The sequence below is a fragment of the Barbus barbus genome, assembly GCF_936440315.1.
Source record: "Barbus barbus genome assembly, chromosome: 46".
Classification (NCBI taxonomy): Eukaryota; Metazoa; Chordata; class Actinopteri; order Cypriniformes; family Cyprinidae; genus Barbus; species Barbus barbus.
The window spans coordinates 14076239-14094398 of record NC_136724.1 but is presented as its reverse complement, the minus strand read 5'-3'; the positions used below and the strand labels follow the sequence as shown (position 1 = coordinate 14094398).

Here is an 18160-nt window from a genome sequence, read left to right as displayed (position 1 = left end):
TACTGCACTGTAGTAGTTCTTGATTTAATGAAAGTGTATAATTGGTTGATTGTTAGCACTTTAAGGTGCAGTAACAACAGGCATTACTGCAACAATGAGAGCACTCGGCCCTCACATCTGACCTGGATAGCATGAAACCCTATCTGTACTGTGCCACTTTAACGCACAGCAGGTCACAAGATAGCAGTATAACTAGAAAGAAACATCTAGACTGACATGTTAGTCTTCAGTGATTGAGCCTTTTGTTACTCAATTTAACAGAAAATATGTTTTGCTTACCTCCTTTATTTTGCCAAATGTCTGCTGCTGTCAAGAGCGACCTGTTCTTCCAATAACAAAACCTGGCCTGCACGCCTCATTAGATCACCTATGGAGAGCCAGTTTTTGTCATCCAGTCTTTGTTTATTACCCAGCAATCAACTGGAGTGCAACCAAGTGATGTAGCTTTGCAAATATTCAGTATTTCTTTTCATAGTACTGTTTGTGTAGTTCCTGCAGTTACTGGCCAAAATATCATGCACATATGTGCGCATAACCAGAATGTTATTGGGAGATGGACGGATGGATTACTTTAAAAGGAAAGCTGCTGTTTTGATCTGTTTTGAGTTTTGTTTTTGGTAGATCATGTAAACCTTCTGTGACTGTTCTTTTAAAATAAAGATGGCATGATATGTTTTGCGTTGTTTGTTTTGCTTTGTTCGATTTTAAAAATTTGTGTTTTTTTAATTTGGAAAAGGCTCTTCCTTTATTTTTGGATTGTGCAAACCCTGTGTGACACTTCTTCTACTTCAAAGGAAAAGCTGCTGTTTTGATTTTTGATCTGTTGTGACTTTTGTTTTGGGCTTTTTTTTGTTTTGTTTTGTTTTGGGATCATGTAAACATTCTGTGACTGTCCTTTTACAATAAAGAGGCCATCATTTTTGTTTTTTGTTTGTTTTGCTTTGTTTCACCTTAAAAATTTATGTTTTGTTTTACTTGAAAAAGAATCTTCCTTTATTTTTGGCTTGTGCAAACCTTGTATGACTTTTTTGACTTTTACTTTAAAAGGACATTTTTGTTGTGAGTTTTGTTTTGTTTTGAGATCATGTAAACATTTGTTATGTTTTGTTTTATTTGAAAAGGGCTATTCCTTTATTCTGGGATTGTGCAAACATTGTCTGATGACTTACAATAAAGAGGGCATTTGTTTTTTGTTTTGGTGGAAAAGGCTCTTCCTTTATTTTGGGACTGTGCAAACCTATGCAGACTGTTCTTTTACAGTAAAATGCACTCTTATTTCATTTCATTTATTTTACTGTGGCCCTTGACATCATGCATATGTTCTTGCACAACTACACTCAATTTTAGACCCACCGTCTATCAGCTTAAACATGTCTTCCTCACATTTAGCATGTACAACGTCTGATTTGCTTTTTTTTTTTAAAGCAGGTTGTGTAACTGTACTTGAGACCTATTGCTGTGCACGATGACGTGCTGTTGTATTCATGGCATGCAATCACAGAACAGCAGGCGTGCAAGCGTAGGGGGCAAAGGTGACAGAGTCGCCCATGGAGACGTGTTCTGTGTACCATAATACACAAAAGGAGCTGTTTGCACACTTGTTCGGTCATGTGAGCTGTGCACGGTAACCAATAAGCAAACTCTGACAGACCGTTGTTTTTTCGCTCGTTACGACCTCCTTCGTGAATGTGCGCTGTATGTGAGGTTGACGGGTTTTAAGTTACAGGGCAGGGAAGGTAAAGCCCCAGATGTTTTGAACAGTTTGTGCATTTTAGTGACCAACGTGTGGTGTGTGTGTGTTTTTCTCTGTCACAGTCTCCCAGTCCAACAGCAGTTTAAAGAAACACAGGAACAGAAGTATCTTTAGTCCCTTCTTCTGCTGTTTCCGGGACTATAATGCGGAACCACCAGCCACCAACAACAAGACCTGCTCCCTCCCTCCACCTGCCGAGGAGAACAGCAGCCCTCCAAAGGTGAGGCCTCATTTATTTCTCTAACAACAGTTTTAACGGCGTGAAAATCTTCAGCAATGGATGCATGAAATTGGAGAGTTTAAATTACTGTTTGAATTGCTAATGTTGTTCCAGCTCAGAATAAAGTCTGTTTATTAGCAAACTCTCGGTTTAGCTGAGGTTTTTTTCTTGTTTGCGAGCTGCACCCGAATGCAGGTTCTGTGCACGCTGTTCCCGTGTCCACACCGCAAAGTTTTCCAGCTGTTCCGAACTCGGTGAACCCCGCTGTGATGTTTACCATCCAGTTCTAGAAATGATGGGCCTGCTTCCCCTCACACACATTCTTCAATTTCCACCCACCCACATACACACACATTCTCTCCCTCACATTCCTGAACTGCTTCTTTTTTTTCTTCTTTTTTTTCAAACAAATACAAAAAAAAAGAACACATTTCTAAGAGCAACTTATAAACATAACAGACATATACATACAAACGGTCACCAAATACAACTTCTAGTGTATTCATGAGTATTTAGCTTTCGATCAGATTTTGCCATACAGAGTTATGTTAAGAGTTACATATCTGGCACAGTTTATTGATTAGGAGTGAAAAATGATTCAGATTCATATAAAATGACAACAGAGAGAGATAAGAGGAGAAGAAAAAAACGTACATAGATAACCGATTAAATATTTTGTCTTCTTCTCAACCATTTCCCCCAGCATGATGAAATTTTTGTAGATTGTTGTCTTAAGGAAAGGGTCAGCACTTCCATACTGTACACATCATTTACAATTTCCTGCCATTCACATACAGATGGGGGATCTTCTTTGAGCCATTTCCTTGTAATGGCCTTCTTACTGGTTGCTAATAATATATTAAAGAGGTATATATCCTTCTTTGTTATTTTTGAAGAAGAAATTCCCAAGTACATTGTTTTAAAATTACACTCAAGATTCAATCCCATTATTGCATTTAGCTCTCTATTCAGCTCTTGCCAGTAAGTACGAATAATATTACAATCCCAAAAGATGTGAAAATGGTCAGCCATTACGTTTCCACATTTTCTCCAGCATTCACCAACTTTTTGATTTCCAGTTTGGAATTTTTTTTATTCTTGGAGTTATGAAAAACCTTATTATATTCTGCCAAGTAAATTCCCTCCATGAATCTGAATTAGTTGTGGTCATCTGTGTTCTGCACATAGTTAACCACTCTTCTTCTGTTATAATTAGTTATATTGGCTTCCTTTTCCCATTTTTGTTTCACATACATTGTTGAATGTTTTTTGTTGTTGACATTAAAGGAATAAATTCTTGAGACAAGTTTCTTATTCACCTTCTTTTTATAAGTATCTACAAATATATGTACTATCGTTGATCCCGTATCCTCTGGGTCTTTTATATTTTTATTAAAATAATGTCTAACTTGAAGGTAACGGAAAAAGTCTTGTTTATCTAAGTTATATATATATATATATATATATATATATATATATATGAGAAAGTTGTTGGAAACTCTAGTCCATTCTCGGTAGAGATAAGGCAGAAGGATGTTGAACTCCATTGCTTAAATCTAAGATCCAGTCTTGCTGGTTTAAACTGTAAGTCATGTTCCACCCATCTTAGTATCCTTTCTTGTCTTTCAATTTTAGAATTCCTTAATTCTTTTTACCAAATTTCCAATGGAATCTTTGTCAAACAGTTCAATTTATGTAACTGTGTCTGCTGAAAATGTCTATCTCCTAGTAATACTCCTGAACTGTTTCTATGTAGTATGTGTCTTGTGTGATTGATTACTTACTGTCCAGTTTGTTCCTTCCCCTCCTTCCTTTTTCTTTATTTTTCTTTCTCTCTTTCTCCCATTGGCTATGTACACTTAAGGGGGAATACACTTACACTTAGAATGCATTGTGCCTGTTTATTTGCATGTCGTCTATGCTGTTTTCGGGTAATAATGTGATTATGCAAAACAGGTCACCATGTTGAAAACTAAAAAGCACAAATGAGATCTTTTTAATATCTTAGTTGTTTCTCCTAGGGAGCAAAATCAAATTGAAACGTTTGCTCCTGATTTTCCGATTGTTCTCCTGAGAAAAATCTCAAATGCAACTGAGACTAGCCAAGTCTGACTGCAGTCAATAGTCTGTGATGTCTCATCAAATTCTTACAAGACAAAACTGAGCTAATTAATTTGCTTATTTCTGCTTTTATTTCTCCTATGTAATTTTAGAAGAAACAATTGAGACGAAATTGATACTTGAAGGAAACACAACCAAGAGCTCCAAACAACCAAAATTTGAGCAATAAAACTACACTGGGATGGTACAAACATGTCACACAGGGATCAAGTACATGACAGTTCTTTTACAGTAAATAAAGGGACATTTTATTTCATCTTGAGTTTATATCTCACAGTTTTACTCGCACAATTGCGAGTTATTAAGTCTGACTTGTGAGATATAAAGATATAACCTTGCAATTCTGAGAATGTATCAGTCTTTTTCCCTCTTAGAATTGGACTCGCAATTGAGTTTCTAACAATTCAGAATTGTGTGAGGAAAAACTCGCAGTTACCTTTTTAATTTTTGTTTTGTTTTTTGTTTTGCGCACTCATCACAAAGATTCCAGGCCATCACTAGCCTAATAAAAGATGTTTTATTTTACATGGAGCAGACCACCTCATGGGGGCCGCAATGTTGACATCACATGACCAGCTGAATACAACTTGCTTTATCTTGGTAAACCCCTTTTTTCGAACGCTTTGTTCACACAAGATGTCTTGTTCACCAAAAAGACTGCCACAATATTTACAAAAAATTGCAGAGTGCACTTTGCAGTAAATACTCATAATTGTAGAGTTATTTCAGCACATTTAGTGCCTTGTGTCTATTGTTTAGTGTGTTTTCACTCTCTTTCTTGTTCTTTTTCTTTCTGTCTCTTGCACACATCCATACACACACACACACACACACACACACAAACTCTGGGCAGTGTACTGTGTGAAATGACCTCACTGTCCGTGGCGAAACTTCAAGCCACAGCACTCCACAAACACTCATGTGTGCTGCCAAAGCAGGTACAAGCAGCTATAAATGGACTGAATCAGATCGCATTGCCGCCAGTGTTTGCTTGCAAATGACTGACGATCTGCAGAGGAACGTCCTTCTATTTTACATGTGCATGCACTCGAAACCTAATAATGTGATTATGCAAAACAGGTCACCATGTTGAAAACTAAAAAGCACAAATGAGATCTTTTTAATATCTTAGTTGTTTCTCCTAGGGAGCAAAATCAAATTGAAACGTTTGCTCCTGATTTTCCGATTGTTCTCCTGAGAAAAATCTCAAATGCAACTGAGACTAGCCAAGTCTGACTGCAGTCAATAGTCTGTGATGTCTCATCAAATTCTTACAAGACAAAACTGAGCTAATTAATTTGCTTATTTCTGCTTTTATTTCTCCTATGTAATTTTAGAAGAAACAATTGAGACGAAATTGATACTTGAAGGAAACACAACCAAGAGCTCCAAACAACCAAAATTTGAGCAATAAAACTACACTGGGATGGTACAAACATGTCACACAGGGATCAAGTACATGACAGTTCTTTTACAGTAAATAAAGGGACATTTTATTTCATCTTGAGTTTATATCTCACAGTTTTACTCGCACAATTGCGAGTTATTAAGTCTGACTTGTGAGATATAAAGATATAACCTTGCAATTCTGAGAATGTATCAGTCTTTTTCCCTCTTAGAATTGGACTCGCAATTGAGTTTCTAACAATTCAGAATTGTGTGAGGAAAAACTCGCAGTTACCTTTTTAATTTTTGTTTTGTTTTTTGTTTTGCGCACTCATCACAAAGATTCCAGGCCATCACTAGCCTAATAAAAGATGTTTTATTTTACATGGAGCAGACCACCTCATGGGGGCCGCAATGTTGACATCACATGACCAGCTGAATACAACTTGCTTTATCTTGGTAAACCCCTTTTTTCGAACGCTTTGTTCACACAAGATGTCTTGTTCACCAAAAAGACTGCCACAATATTTACAAAAAATTGCAGAGTGCACTTTGCAGTAAATACTCATAATTGTAGAGTTATTTCAGCACATTTAGTGCCTTGTGTCTATTGTTTAGTGTGTTTTCACTCTCTTTCTTGTTCTTTTTCTTTCTGTCTCTTGCACACATCCATACACACACACACACACACACACACACAAACTCTGGGCAGTGTACTGTGTGAAATGACCTCACTGTCCGTGGCGAAACTTCAAGCCACAGCACTCCACAAACACTCATGTGTGCTGCCAAAGCAGGTACAAGCAGCTATAAATGGACTGAATCAGATCGCATTGCCGCCAGTGTTTGCTTGCAAATGACTGACGATCTGCAGAGGAACGTCCTTCTATTTTACATGTGCATGCACTCGAAGCTGCCCTGTTTTAGACCCACAGACACTTAAATCGAACCCCATGTGTTTTACAGCCCTTACAGAGAGAATCCTGGCAGGATTACGCTGTGAACAAGGATGTGATTTTTGTCAGCATGTCTGTCTGTGTGTTAGTCAGTCATGTAATAATAATTTACAACTGTTTGTAATCTCTGTTGCGATGTTTGCTTTCACAGTGTCATGTTTGTTGTGCTTGGTTTTTATTTATTTTTGATGACTCTCTTCCCTCCGTTTTGTTTTTTTCTTTCTTTCTGTTTTTTTTTTTTCTTTCTCTCTATCTATCTGGTTTTGTTTCTCAGTGTGATCAGGTCCAGGTCATCCCTATTCCCAGTGTATGTATTATCTTTTTTTATTTTGCGTGCATGCTTATGCATATATTTTCATCTCTTGAGAGAAACCTGCCTGACTTCATTTTTCTGGGATGCATTTAGCTTCTACATCACTTTACATAAAGTATGCAGCATCTTTGAAAACAGCCATATATGCATAAATGATAGAAGGATTTAAACCTTGGGCTTTCAATTGATTAAACATTTGAATTTAATTGATTACATGGAGATAATTGTTATTGTGACACAAATGGGTTTTACAAAAGTGGCTTCAGTGTAGTGTTTATTTTCATGGGGTTTAACTTTTACCCTATCACTTAAATCACTTATCTATATTCAATACATTTTGCAATGACCTGTACAATCCTTCAGTGCAGATTTGTTTTTTGCCGGCATCTACTTTCATTCATTACAGAAAACACTCATGCACAGCTCAGATCTTATCAAAATGTTTTGATCGATATCAGTACTTCGGTAAATGTCTTGTTGTCCATATCACTGCACGTTGTTCTAAAGAAAAAAAAAACTGTTTTCATAATATTTCATCAAAATGTAATAACTCTGCCTTTGATATGGGTTTTTCTGCTGACAAAACCTAAGCAGCTTGTATGGGGGAGGGAAATATTGACGTTAATATCAACATATCATAGCCATATATGTTCAGATCAAACCGATCAAATCAACAAACTGCCCTTAATTATTTCCAATTCAGTATTCTGTTTAACTCAAAATTTGTTAAGTAAATTGATAGATCACCCAAATTGAAAATTCTGTCATTTACTCACCCTCACACCATTCCAAACCTTTTATTTCTTCTGTGGAACACAAAAGAAGATATTTGGAAGAATTTTTTGACAGTTTTGGCCAATAGTCAATTGTATGGAAGTTCATTTCTGCTACTGAATAATAAAAAAAAAGGTAATTCTGACTTTTTTTCTCAAGAGTTGTGAGATATAAACTTGCAATAGCGAGTTAAAGTCAGAATTGCAGGATATAAACTTGCAGTTCTGAGTTTTTTTCTCAGAATTGTGTGATATAAACTCAGTTGTGAGAAAAAAACTCAGAATTGCGACTCTCAGACTCTCAAACTCAAAGAATTGTGAGTTTATATCTCGCAGGTATGGCTTTATAACACAATTTTTTGATATAATAAAGATATAAACTCACAATTCTGAATACATATCAGTCTTTTTTTCCCCTCAGAATTCGACTCACAACTGCGAGTAGAAGTCTGAGAAAAAAAAAGTTTTTATATTGCAATTCTGCCTTAGCATTTACAAGTTTATAACTCACAATTCTGAGGGGAAAAACGTCAGAACTGCAAGATGTAAACATGCAATTGCAAGAAGAAAGTCAGAATTGTGAGGGGAAGAACTTACAATTACCTTGCAACTTGCAATTTTTATTCAGTGGCAGAAGCAGGTTTCCATACAATTGAGTCCTAAACAACACTGATTGGACCCCATTGACTTTCATTGTGTAGAGACTTTTTTTGTTTGTTTCACAAGAAGAGTCATACTGTTTTTCCTCCACACTCAAACCATAAAGTCATATGTAATTGGCAGACTGGTAGTGCTGATAGCAATAAGCTGTACTTGAGGACAACAGCAGTCTCCAAGAGTCAAATCATCCCACACTGCACCTGCTAGAGGAAGAGCGTGCAGTGAGGTTTGCTGATCTGAGCCAGGCCTTCACGCTGAGCCTGAGATAGGGGAGACCCAAATCCTGAAACGCACTCCACCTGCCTCTGCCTGCTCAGCAAAAATCGAGCATCCACGCTGAGAAAACGCTGGCAGGAGTTTTAATTCTCACAGTAACTGTAATCAAACCTCGGATCAGCTGGTGTTTTCTAAGATGACAGCTGGGAATGTCTCACTGCCTGCTTCCAGATCTGGCTGACACTAATGACTGAAATTTTCAACTGCATGATGTCAAGCTTTCAATATCTTCTCTCTAATGCTTTTTGAAAGTGTCTGGATTGGGGAAAAGGTTAAGTTGGGAATTTAGTGAACCACAAACTGTTGACTGTAATTTTTCACTCAGAGCAAACAGATTATCATAATGCAAGCAAGTGATAAATCGTATGTGTTTGAAAGCCATGAAATGAATGCTGTGATTTGACTGACACAGCATGAGGCTTCAATTATGGTTAAAGCATTGTTTGAAAACCGTAAAGTCTTCAGAGTTATGATGTAATTGCCTGTACTCATGGAGCATGCATAAATTTGACCATCTGTGTGGTCTTGTTTGTGTATCCATGTGGGGACTGAATGTTCCCTCGTTGATAGTAAAACTCAAAAAACCTATTTTGTAAATATTAATTATTAGTATTGGTGAATATTGGATATTTAATTGTGCATGTTTATTTCCCTATTTTCTGTTTTGTTTTTAAATTGCATTTGCTCTCATCTAACACTCACTTAGTCTTCAATCACTTAGAATTCAAAGTTAATTAAGTTTAATAACACTGCTAATGTAATCTTTGGCGAATCTCAAAATATATATATTTTTTATTTTACAAACCATATATTATAATATTGCAATGCCTTAAAGGAAAAGTTCACTCAAAAGAAAATTTCCTGATAATTTTACTCTGATGCAAATGAACAGGGTTCAGCATAGACCATAAAAAAAATATTATATACTTTTATTTTTGTAGACAAAATAATACAGAATTTCAATATCAGCCTGTTATTGGTCATAAGATAAAAATTATTGTGGAAATGATGTTGGTATTCCTGATATAAGGTCATACACTGAGACTCACTTTATAGGCTATAGGTTTATTTATGTTTGACACATTGATCACATTTTAAATATTTAAAGTACATACTGGAATAATTATGAATTACAGTAATAATTAAACTTTAATGTAGTTTAATGTCATTCGATTTGCAAATAGTTATTCAAACCTGATGAGGTGGAAATATTGGCAGTGAAAGGTCATGGAGGACTCCAGCAGATTCATACTGGCACAGATAAATCATCCAGCCCATGTCCTCCATGACCTTTCCTCCACACTCGTGCAGAAATGCACATGTAAAGAATATTCGGCATATTACTGTCATGAATGTGCATAAATTATGCATGTGCTGTATATGACTTCGCTTGCATCTTTAGATATGTGAGAGTGTGTTTTGCTCCCATAGGCAACTCCATCTGCCTCCCTCGGGTCAGGCTTAGTAAAGGACATCTCATTCCTGTTACTGGCAGACCATCTGCAGAGGCAGCTTGTGCTTAGGCAACACGACTTGGCAGTGAAGCCAAAACGGGGGGACAGTCACTTTAACGCAAAGCTATGATCGTTGTTTCAAGGTTATCCAAAACCACCAGATCCCAGAACATCATTTGGGGCAACAACAGAACAATCTCCAGTGCATGTTGTCTCATTGGAGAAGGGCCTATAGCTTTTGATTATAACTCTGAATGTCTGGCTGATATAAGCATGCATCTTTATCCTCCAGTGAACTGCTTGTTTGCTTTTCTCTCCATGTATTCATCTGTGCCGTATTTCCTCCAGCCTCCAGCCAAATACCTCTTGCCTGAGGTCAGCATTAATGATTACGGCAAGAACTGTGTGGTCATTGACCTGGACGAGACCCTCGTGCACAGCTCCTTCAAGGTACTTCTGAAAACACACACACAACCATAAATACTGCAATTTTGTTATTATTATACTTCATATAGCAGCGAATAAGTGGCATATTGAGCCTTGCTAATCAGTTTTACCTTAGCAACCATTGCTGTTCTTTATTTGACAAGCTTTTGAATAGCGCCAAGTATTACTAAATATTGTTTTAAAACGTAGTTAGCTGCCTATGTAGGGAGCCTTTTAAAAAGTAGGCTTAAAGGGATAGTTAACACAAAAATTTAAATTCTGCCATTAATTACTCACCCTCATGTCATTTAAAACCTGGAAGACTATCTTCGGAACGAGAATTAAGATTTTTTTTTTTTTTATCTTTTTTTTTTCCCGGCCGGGAAAAAAAAAAAGAATTAAGATATTTTCATGAAATCCGAGAGCTTTCTGACCCTGCTTAGTGAGCAACGCAACTGACATGTTCAAGGCCCAGAAAGGTAGTAAGGGCATCGATAAAATAGTCCATGAGACATCAGTGGTTCAACCGCAATGTTATGAAGCTATGCAAATACTTTTTATGCACAAACAAAACAAAAATAACTTAATTCAACTCCTGCATGGTGGGTCTCTTGTGAATGTGTGGCAGAGTCTGAGACGGAAGAGTAGAAATTGTTGAATGAAGTCATTGTTTTTGTTTTCTTTGCTCACAAAAAGTATTCACGTAGTTTCATAATATTATGGTTGATGTTACATGGACTACTTTAACAATGTCCCTATACGTTTCTGGGCCTTGAATGTATCAGTTTCCATATTAACTATCCTTTGCAAAGAAGGAAGTCCCAGAATACACAATAATCAAAGATGGTGGAGAATGCGGGCAAAATGTTGATCATGAATGTATTTTGTTTTTTAAGGAATGACAAAAAATGGTTAAAAATAGTTCAGTGTAATTAGAAATGGATTATTTTAACCAATTTTTGTGTTATGCATTTTAATAAGTGTTATGTGCTAACATAGCAACATGCTAAATGTTAAACTCTATTGGAATCAATTGTGAAACAGGTCTCTCATGCAGAGTGCTATTTGTATGGAGTTTCGTCCTTTATTTACCATTTATTTGAATGCTCCCTTAGAAGGCAGCTGCCTATGTAGGCACTAGACAGTGAGGCAGCTCAGTAGGTTTTGGGACAGAGCTTCCATCTCAGTCCTATTTCTAAATAAATATTGAGCAAATTTAGAACATTCACTCTTGCACATTGTTTTTGAGTGGCCAGATGAATAATTTGAGCAATGTCAATGCCTTCTATTACATGATAATAAAAGGCATTGACAGTATTTGAGGTTGTTGGGGTGGATTTGAAGTCCCAAATGAATTAAATCCTCTTCCGAGATTAAATGTTTGTCTGGTCCTTAGAAAAGTAGCGCTTCGGGGAGCCACCTGCTGAGCGCAGTGACCCACTTCTCTGCATCTTGGTTTTAGGCTGGTTTTTAGCTCTCTCTCACACACACACAGACACACACATACGGTCAAGTAAACAACTATAGCCAGTTGATTACACACAATGACCCCACATTTACATATGTACACACATCCTGCTTAATGCATACATGTCTTCCACAGCTGGATACATCCCTGCTTCCAAAGGAGAAAGACAGTGACAGATACTGAATGTGTTTGCTCTAAGACTAATAACTGTGTTTTGTTAAGCCTGTCCTCCTTTAAAATGTCTGCCTGGCAGCTCCTGTTTTTGCTCAGAGAAGAGAGAAAGGCGGCGACTGAGAGAAAGAGGCCCAGAGAGAGGGATGCATGCCTTTGTGCGCATTCACAATCTCACATACACACAAATACGCCCATCCTGACACCAAAACACACACCCACATACACCCACACATCACATCAAAGTTATGCTCACAGTTACACAAAAACGATTTGACCGTGACCATACTTGACGAGTGTTTACAATATATTCTATTACTTATAATTATTAATTAGAATGTTCTGTCTCAGTTGGCTTGATTTTCTCAGTGACAGATGTTGTTCTTTTTCTTTTCTTTTTTACATACAGTGCCTACAAAAAGTATTTGAACAAGAATATGAAATATTTAGTATTTAATGCAATGGATTGTTTTTTTTTTTTTTTATGTTTTTGTTTAAATATTTTCAATACATAGCTGTCTGGAATTCTTGATTTTCGTCAGTCAGAATATTTTTGTATAATGACTTCTAAACTGATAATTGACCATTTCCACTGACAGCCAATCACCTACAGTATCCTAGTTTCAAAAAAATATATTTTTTCCTCATATAATAAAATAAGTTAATTACTTTACTTCAATCTCCGAAGTCAATGTATTTTCTTATGTGGTAAATAGCCATGTATTAAATAGGATAATGTACAGTCAGATAGTAATTTGTACAAAATTAACTCCTTTAGGGTTACGCAAGACCCCTTCCAACTACAATTTATATGTTGAGTTTAGGATTTGGATTTTTTTTTTTTTTATACATATTTCATGCATTTATTCTAGCTAATAAATACCGCTGTGCCAGTGTCACAGTCCCCATTCATATAGACCACCCACTCCTCCTGCTGGCCATATTATGAACTGATGTGTAAATCAGTTGACTGTGAAAACTGATCTGAAATAAGTCCCTTCATTAAATATTTATTTCAGACAGACATTAAATTACTAAAACATTCCAGAATCTGTCCACTGTATTTCTAGATAAACATTCAAACTGTTAACTGAGAAATCATTGTCTTAATGGTTTTTCTTGTTTTCCAGTAAAAACATTCTTAAAATATGATAAATTTACTTAATAATAAAAAAGAAATTTTTTCTGAGACTTTAACTGAGTTTAGTTTTCATAGCCTTATAAGCATAAAATAATCTGTAAATTTATGGTTTAAAAAATGATAAACAAAATTATATTAATAAAATACAAAACTAATTATTTCAAAACAAGACTACTTAAGAAAAATACTAATTAAGAATATTATGTTCTGCAGTCTGCCTATTGTTAATGAAACTATCCATCACAGTTATGATGTTATGCAAGCCAGGTCAAATATTGGATGAGCCTCCTCCTCTGCCATCCAATCAGACCTGAGATCCACAGAATTTCCTTGTTTTTAACAAGCCCTTGAAAAGTGAACAGAGCAAAAGTTTTCTCTCTTCTTCTTATCCTCATCTTCCTTTCCCTTTCTCTGTTTGCAATAAGACAGCTCATAGCCACCCGCTGAGTCTCTTTCATCGTCTCCCAGCGCTCTACACCACATCTCCTCCTCTCTCTCCCTCCGCTTTCTTTAAAAGCGTATCAAGTCTCTTTTCAAAGACGCTTGCAGTTCCAGCTCCATGCAGTCAGCTGTCAGAAACACACACGCTCAAATGCACACACTCATGCACATACACGCTCAGTCTAATTGAAAGTCTTGACTACAGGTAGCTGTGAAGCGGTGCATGCCTCCCTCTGGCTCTCTCAGAGAACAGCGCAGTTGATACAGCTGTAACATGCTTACAGTCGGTTTCAAGCAGGCTCCTAATGTGTGATATCCTGTTTTGTGCCTGCAGCCCATCAGCAATGCAGACTTTATAGTCCCTGTGGAGATTGACGGAACAGTTCATCAGGTACCGTGCAAATGGGCTCAAATGTAGCCATGGGTAAATGTTCACACTTTGTCTGCAACGGATTATTATCAAAGCCTTCGCTCCCTTTGAATCTGGACTGTGTTTTTGTCCTGCAGTGTCACAATTTATGACACATATGTCATAAATTTAAATGAAAGGAATATTATGGGTTCCATACAAGTCGACAGCATTTATTGGATAATAAAAACTAATTTAATTTTGACTTGTCCTTTGTTTCTTTTAAAAAGAAAAGGAACCAAAAAAATCAAGGTTTACAATGAGGCACTTACAATCGAAGTGGATGGAACCAATTTTTGGAGGATTTAAAATAATTTTATTAAAGCTCTTACATTATAATATGCTAAAATAAAATGCTAAAAATGTGCGACATTTGAGCCATAAAGCTCAAATTTTACAGCTATTTTGGGGCACTGGTAAACAAAGTTGTAAAATTGGAACTTCACACAGAAAATGTTAAGTGATTTTCATATTAAAATCATGTTAACATTTTTAGCTACAGTACATCATCTTGTGGCTACTATATTGTAAAAATGTAGAGAAAACTATAAAATTACGGTTAAAAAAAAACAGCAGCTGTGGTTGCCAGATATTTACTGTAAAAATACAATAGCAATTTTTTAGGTTTTACAGATTGAAATTTAAAGGGGTTTTTGGATGCAAAATTCACTTTTCAAGTTGTTTGAACATAAATGTGTGTTGGAAGTCGAGGTAACTAAAACTTGAAATAAACAAATGTCACCAGTCTGAACAAAGAGTAAACCCACTTTAGGGGAGTCTGGAGTGTGTTGATTGTAAATCTGTGTGTCAATATGGTCAATATTTGTTGCTGGAATACATCTGCAAAGTGGCTGGTACCTGGTTCAAGTAATCCAGGATAGGCTTTGTGGATCAGGGTTGGCCTGTTCTTGGTTACTTGCACTTGGTTGCAGCTACTGAACTACAAGTTGAAGACTGAAACTCAACGAAGAGGTTTGTTAAAAGTTCAGTGTCAGCGTCTTGTCTCTCTGCAGAAATCAGAATTGGTATCTTTCCATCAGTAATAGCTGTTTATTTGGTTTGTTTGAAGGTCTACGTACTGAAGAGGCCTCACGTGGATGAGTTTCTGCAGAAAATGGGCGAACTGTTTGAATGTGTTCTTTTTACAGCCAGTCTGGCTAAGGTAAGATTTCCTAAGCTTTCTTCAGACTGCATATAGGCCTAAACCATCTTTAGGACTGACTAACAGCTTGTTATTTCCAGTCAGTGTTTTTTAATATTTGGCCAATTAGTCAATATTTTACAGACTCGATTTGGCAAAGGAAGTCATTTTTTATTGAAAGCTGACATTAGCAGTGTTAGCATTGTAATGTGTGTGAGCCCAGTGATTCAACAAAGTTGAATGTTATTCAAATAAGTGATGGAGTGAAGTCAGTGGCGCTCACAGGATCCATCTCCTGTGAGATACTCTCTGAGGAACTTTAATGTTTTATAGAGCGATTTTGCTGTTCTGTGTGATTTTATATATACCTATATAAAAACAAAAGTGTGGAAAACAGTAAGAAAATTTGCAGTGAGTTTGGTTCATGCATTGATAATCGTTTATCTTGTTCGTGATATGATGTTTTATGCACCACTGGTATTTATATAAAATACTTTTCCTGACAAACGTTCATTTTCAGCAGCAAGAAATCTGCTTCCTTGTCAAAATAGAATGACATGTTATTTTATTACAAATTTATCCCTGTTTTTCAAAAGCTTGGGGGAATCAATCAGATTTAAATCCATAAACGAAAATCCATATATGTTTTTTGGATTGCGTTTGAAAAAAAAAAAAAAAGATTTATTCAAGTAATTTATTATTTCATTTGTTTTGTTTTTTTTGGCTGAGTTAGAGACATACGTATTTATTTATTGTTTATTTATGCATTTTTTTTTAATCATTTTTTGCATTTTTAATCATTCTTTATTATTATGATTATTATTATTACATGATTAAGTTTGTAAAAATGATTTAATAAATTATATATTACTTCATGTTGTTTTTTTGCCTGGAATTGTGTCAGATGCATAAAGTGTGTGTTATTTATTTATATATTTATTTATTTATTAATGCATGTTTAATTAATCAATTCATATTAAATTATTATGTTCAAAAATATTTATTCAAGTTATTATTTCATGTGTTCTTTGGGGGATGGATTTGAGTCAGATATGAAAAATAATGAATTTATTTGATTCTTTATTTAATTAAGTATTTTCCTTTATTTTAAATGTATTATTATTATTATTATTTTGCAAGAATAGCATGGTTGAGTGCTATGGACACTGCTGCCAAACTGCTTTGCTGCAGTTTTGTAATTTATTTTTTATAATATATTTGTTGCTATAAATATGAAATATAAAAAAAAAAATATGATAAATGAAATACATATTAAATATCTATTTTTCATATTCTTTTCTTTACTGTTTTTTTTATTCTATCACTTTTCTTTTTTTTTTTCTTTTTTTTTTAGTTTTCAATTTAGGACAGAGATAACATACTGATGCCTTCTATGCATACATGCAGGCAGGGAAAGTTAGTCTGTATGGTCATAGTGTGATTGTTGTATTGTTTCATCTCTATTTTGGTCTTGCAGTATGCTGACCCTGTAGCAGACCTGTTGGACCAGTGGGGCGTGTTCAGGGCACGGCTCTTCAGGGAATCCTGTGTGTTCCACCGGGGGAACTACGTCAAAGACCTCAGCCGACTGGGCCGAGAGCTCAACAAAGTCATCATAGTGGACAACTCACCTGCCTCCTACATCTTCCATCCAGAAAACGCTGTACGTGTCACTGTGGACCTCAGCTGTATTTGATTTGACATTACAGCATCAGAAAACACTATTACTATATAATATAGATGCATGTTGACTCCTAGTGCATGAATTTATGTCTTTATCCCAGAATCTTTTTTTCCAGTGGAACTAATGAGGTAGAACCCAGCCTCTGGCACTTAACACTCCTTTGTCAAAACTTCTCATCAATTATAGCTTCAGGGTGTAGCGAGAGACCTGTGGAGGAATCTGCAGGCAGACAGATCCTACTGTACCACAGTGCTGTCACCTCCTACACATGATTGCATCCCTTCTGTTAGATGAGAAGGTGTTATTCAAACTAATGAGCTGAAGGTGCTGATTAAAGCCTGTGGCAAAATAAGTTGATTGCATATGTCACGTATGTTTTTACCTGCCACTGCTGTTAACAGTGCTTTCTAGGGCTGAACGATTAACCATAATAATAATATAATAATAATAATAATAAAATCCAAATCTTAGTGAGATCATCAAATCACAAATTATGTAATTTAATTAAATATTTGCGCTATGTTCTTTCGTTGTTTTCAGTAGCTATGTTTCCCTCACCCTGTTTTTATGCGCATTTTGAAGTATTGCTTCAGAAACAAGTGATTGAAACCACCTCAAGCGAGCATAAAAACCCTTAATTCGCAAAAAAGTTTTTACGCTCACATGAGGTACATTTTGACTTGTGCGAAAAAGAGTTAATGCAAATAATGTGAGATGAAATGCATTTGCCGAATAAATTCTGACGTAGCGAACATTAAACCTACGTGACTAATCAGCTGTTTCCACTGATGATATCTTTCCATTTTTATTTTATTTTATTTTTTACTGTTGGTTGCTAGGTTACCAATACCACCACCATCTGCTCAAACACCTTGATGGAGAATTAAAAAAAATTTGCTTCACATTTGAATGGAAAACCAGCTATTGTCGTGGAACAGCTCAGTTTGCAGTGAATGTGGGTCACACATTTAACAGTTGTACTGTAAAATAAAATAATAATAAATTATTTTTAATATATTAATTATATTTAATACTTTATTTTACAGTGAAATATTACAGTTCTTATGTTTCTTATTGTGTTTTTAGTCATTATAATACCATAACAAAACAACAACAACAATTATAATTACATTATTATTACAGTATTATTACGGTTTTATTGATGAATAATTATTTTTATTTTTATTTTTTTAAATTGCCATTAAATGTTTTTTCCCCACAAATTGTGCATCCCTACTTCCATATTTTTAAATAAAATTATGAAGGATTTTTGTATTATTGGAGAAATAAATAACCTAAAGAAGCCTTTTATAAAGAGTTTATTTTTTTAATAAAGAGACAGAAAATGATTAATTTTTCAGAGGGAC

The 18160-nt window shown here is 35.6% G+C and overlaps 1 protein-coding gene across 5 annotated transcripts in view; it reads left to right on the top strand.

Moving 5' to 3' along the window:
* Positions 1 to 18160, top strand: part of LOC306865034 (CTD small phosphatase-like protein) — a 42663-nt gene that overhangs the window by 21809 nt on the left and 2694 nt on the right. For 2 of the 5 annotated variants that reach the window (XM_079409363.1, XM_079409362.1), the window contains 6 exons: positions 1816 to 1973; positions 6711 to 6743; positions 10261 to 10362; positions 13894 to 13950; positions 15038 to 15130; positions 16587 to 16772. In XM_079409363.1, coding sequence (XP_079265489.1) covers positions 1816 to 1973; positions 6711 to 6743; positions 10261 to 10362; positions 13894 to 13950; positions 15038 to 15130; positions 16587 to 16772 — 629 coding nt within the window. Of the gene's footprint in view, positions 1 to 1815; positions 1974 to 6710; positions 6744 to 9889; positions 10363 to 13893; positions 13951 to 15037; positions 15131 to 16586; positions 16773 to 18160 lie in introns of all 5 variants that reach the window. The other 3 variants (XM_079409365.1, XM_079409364.1, XM_079409366.1) reach the window with 2 other exon arrangements.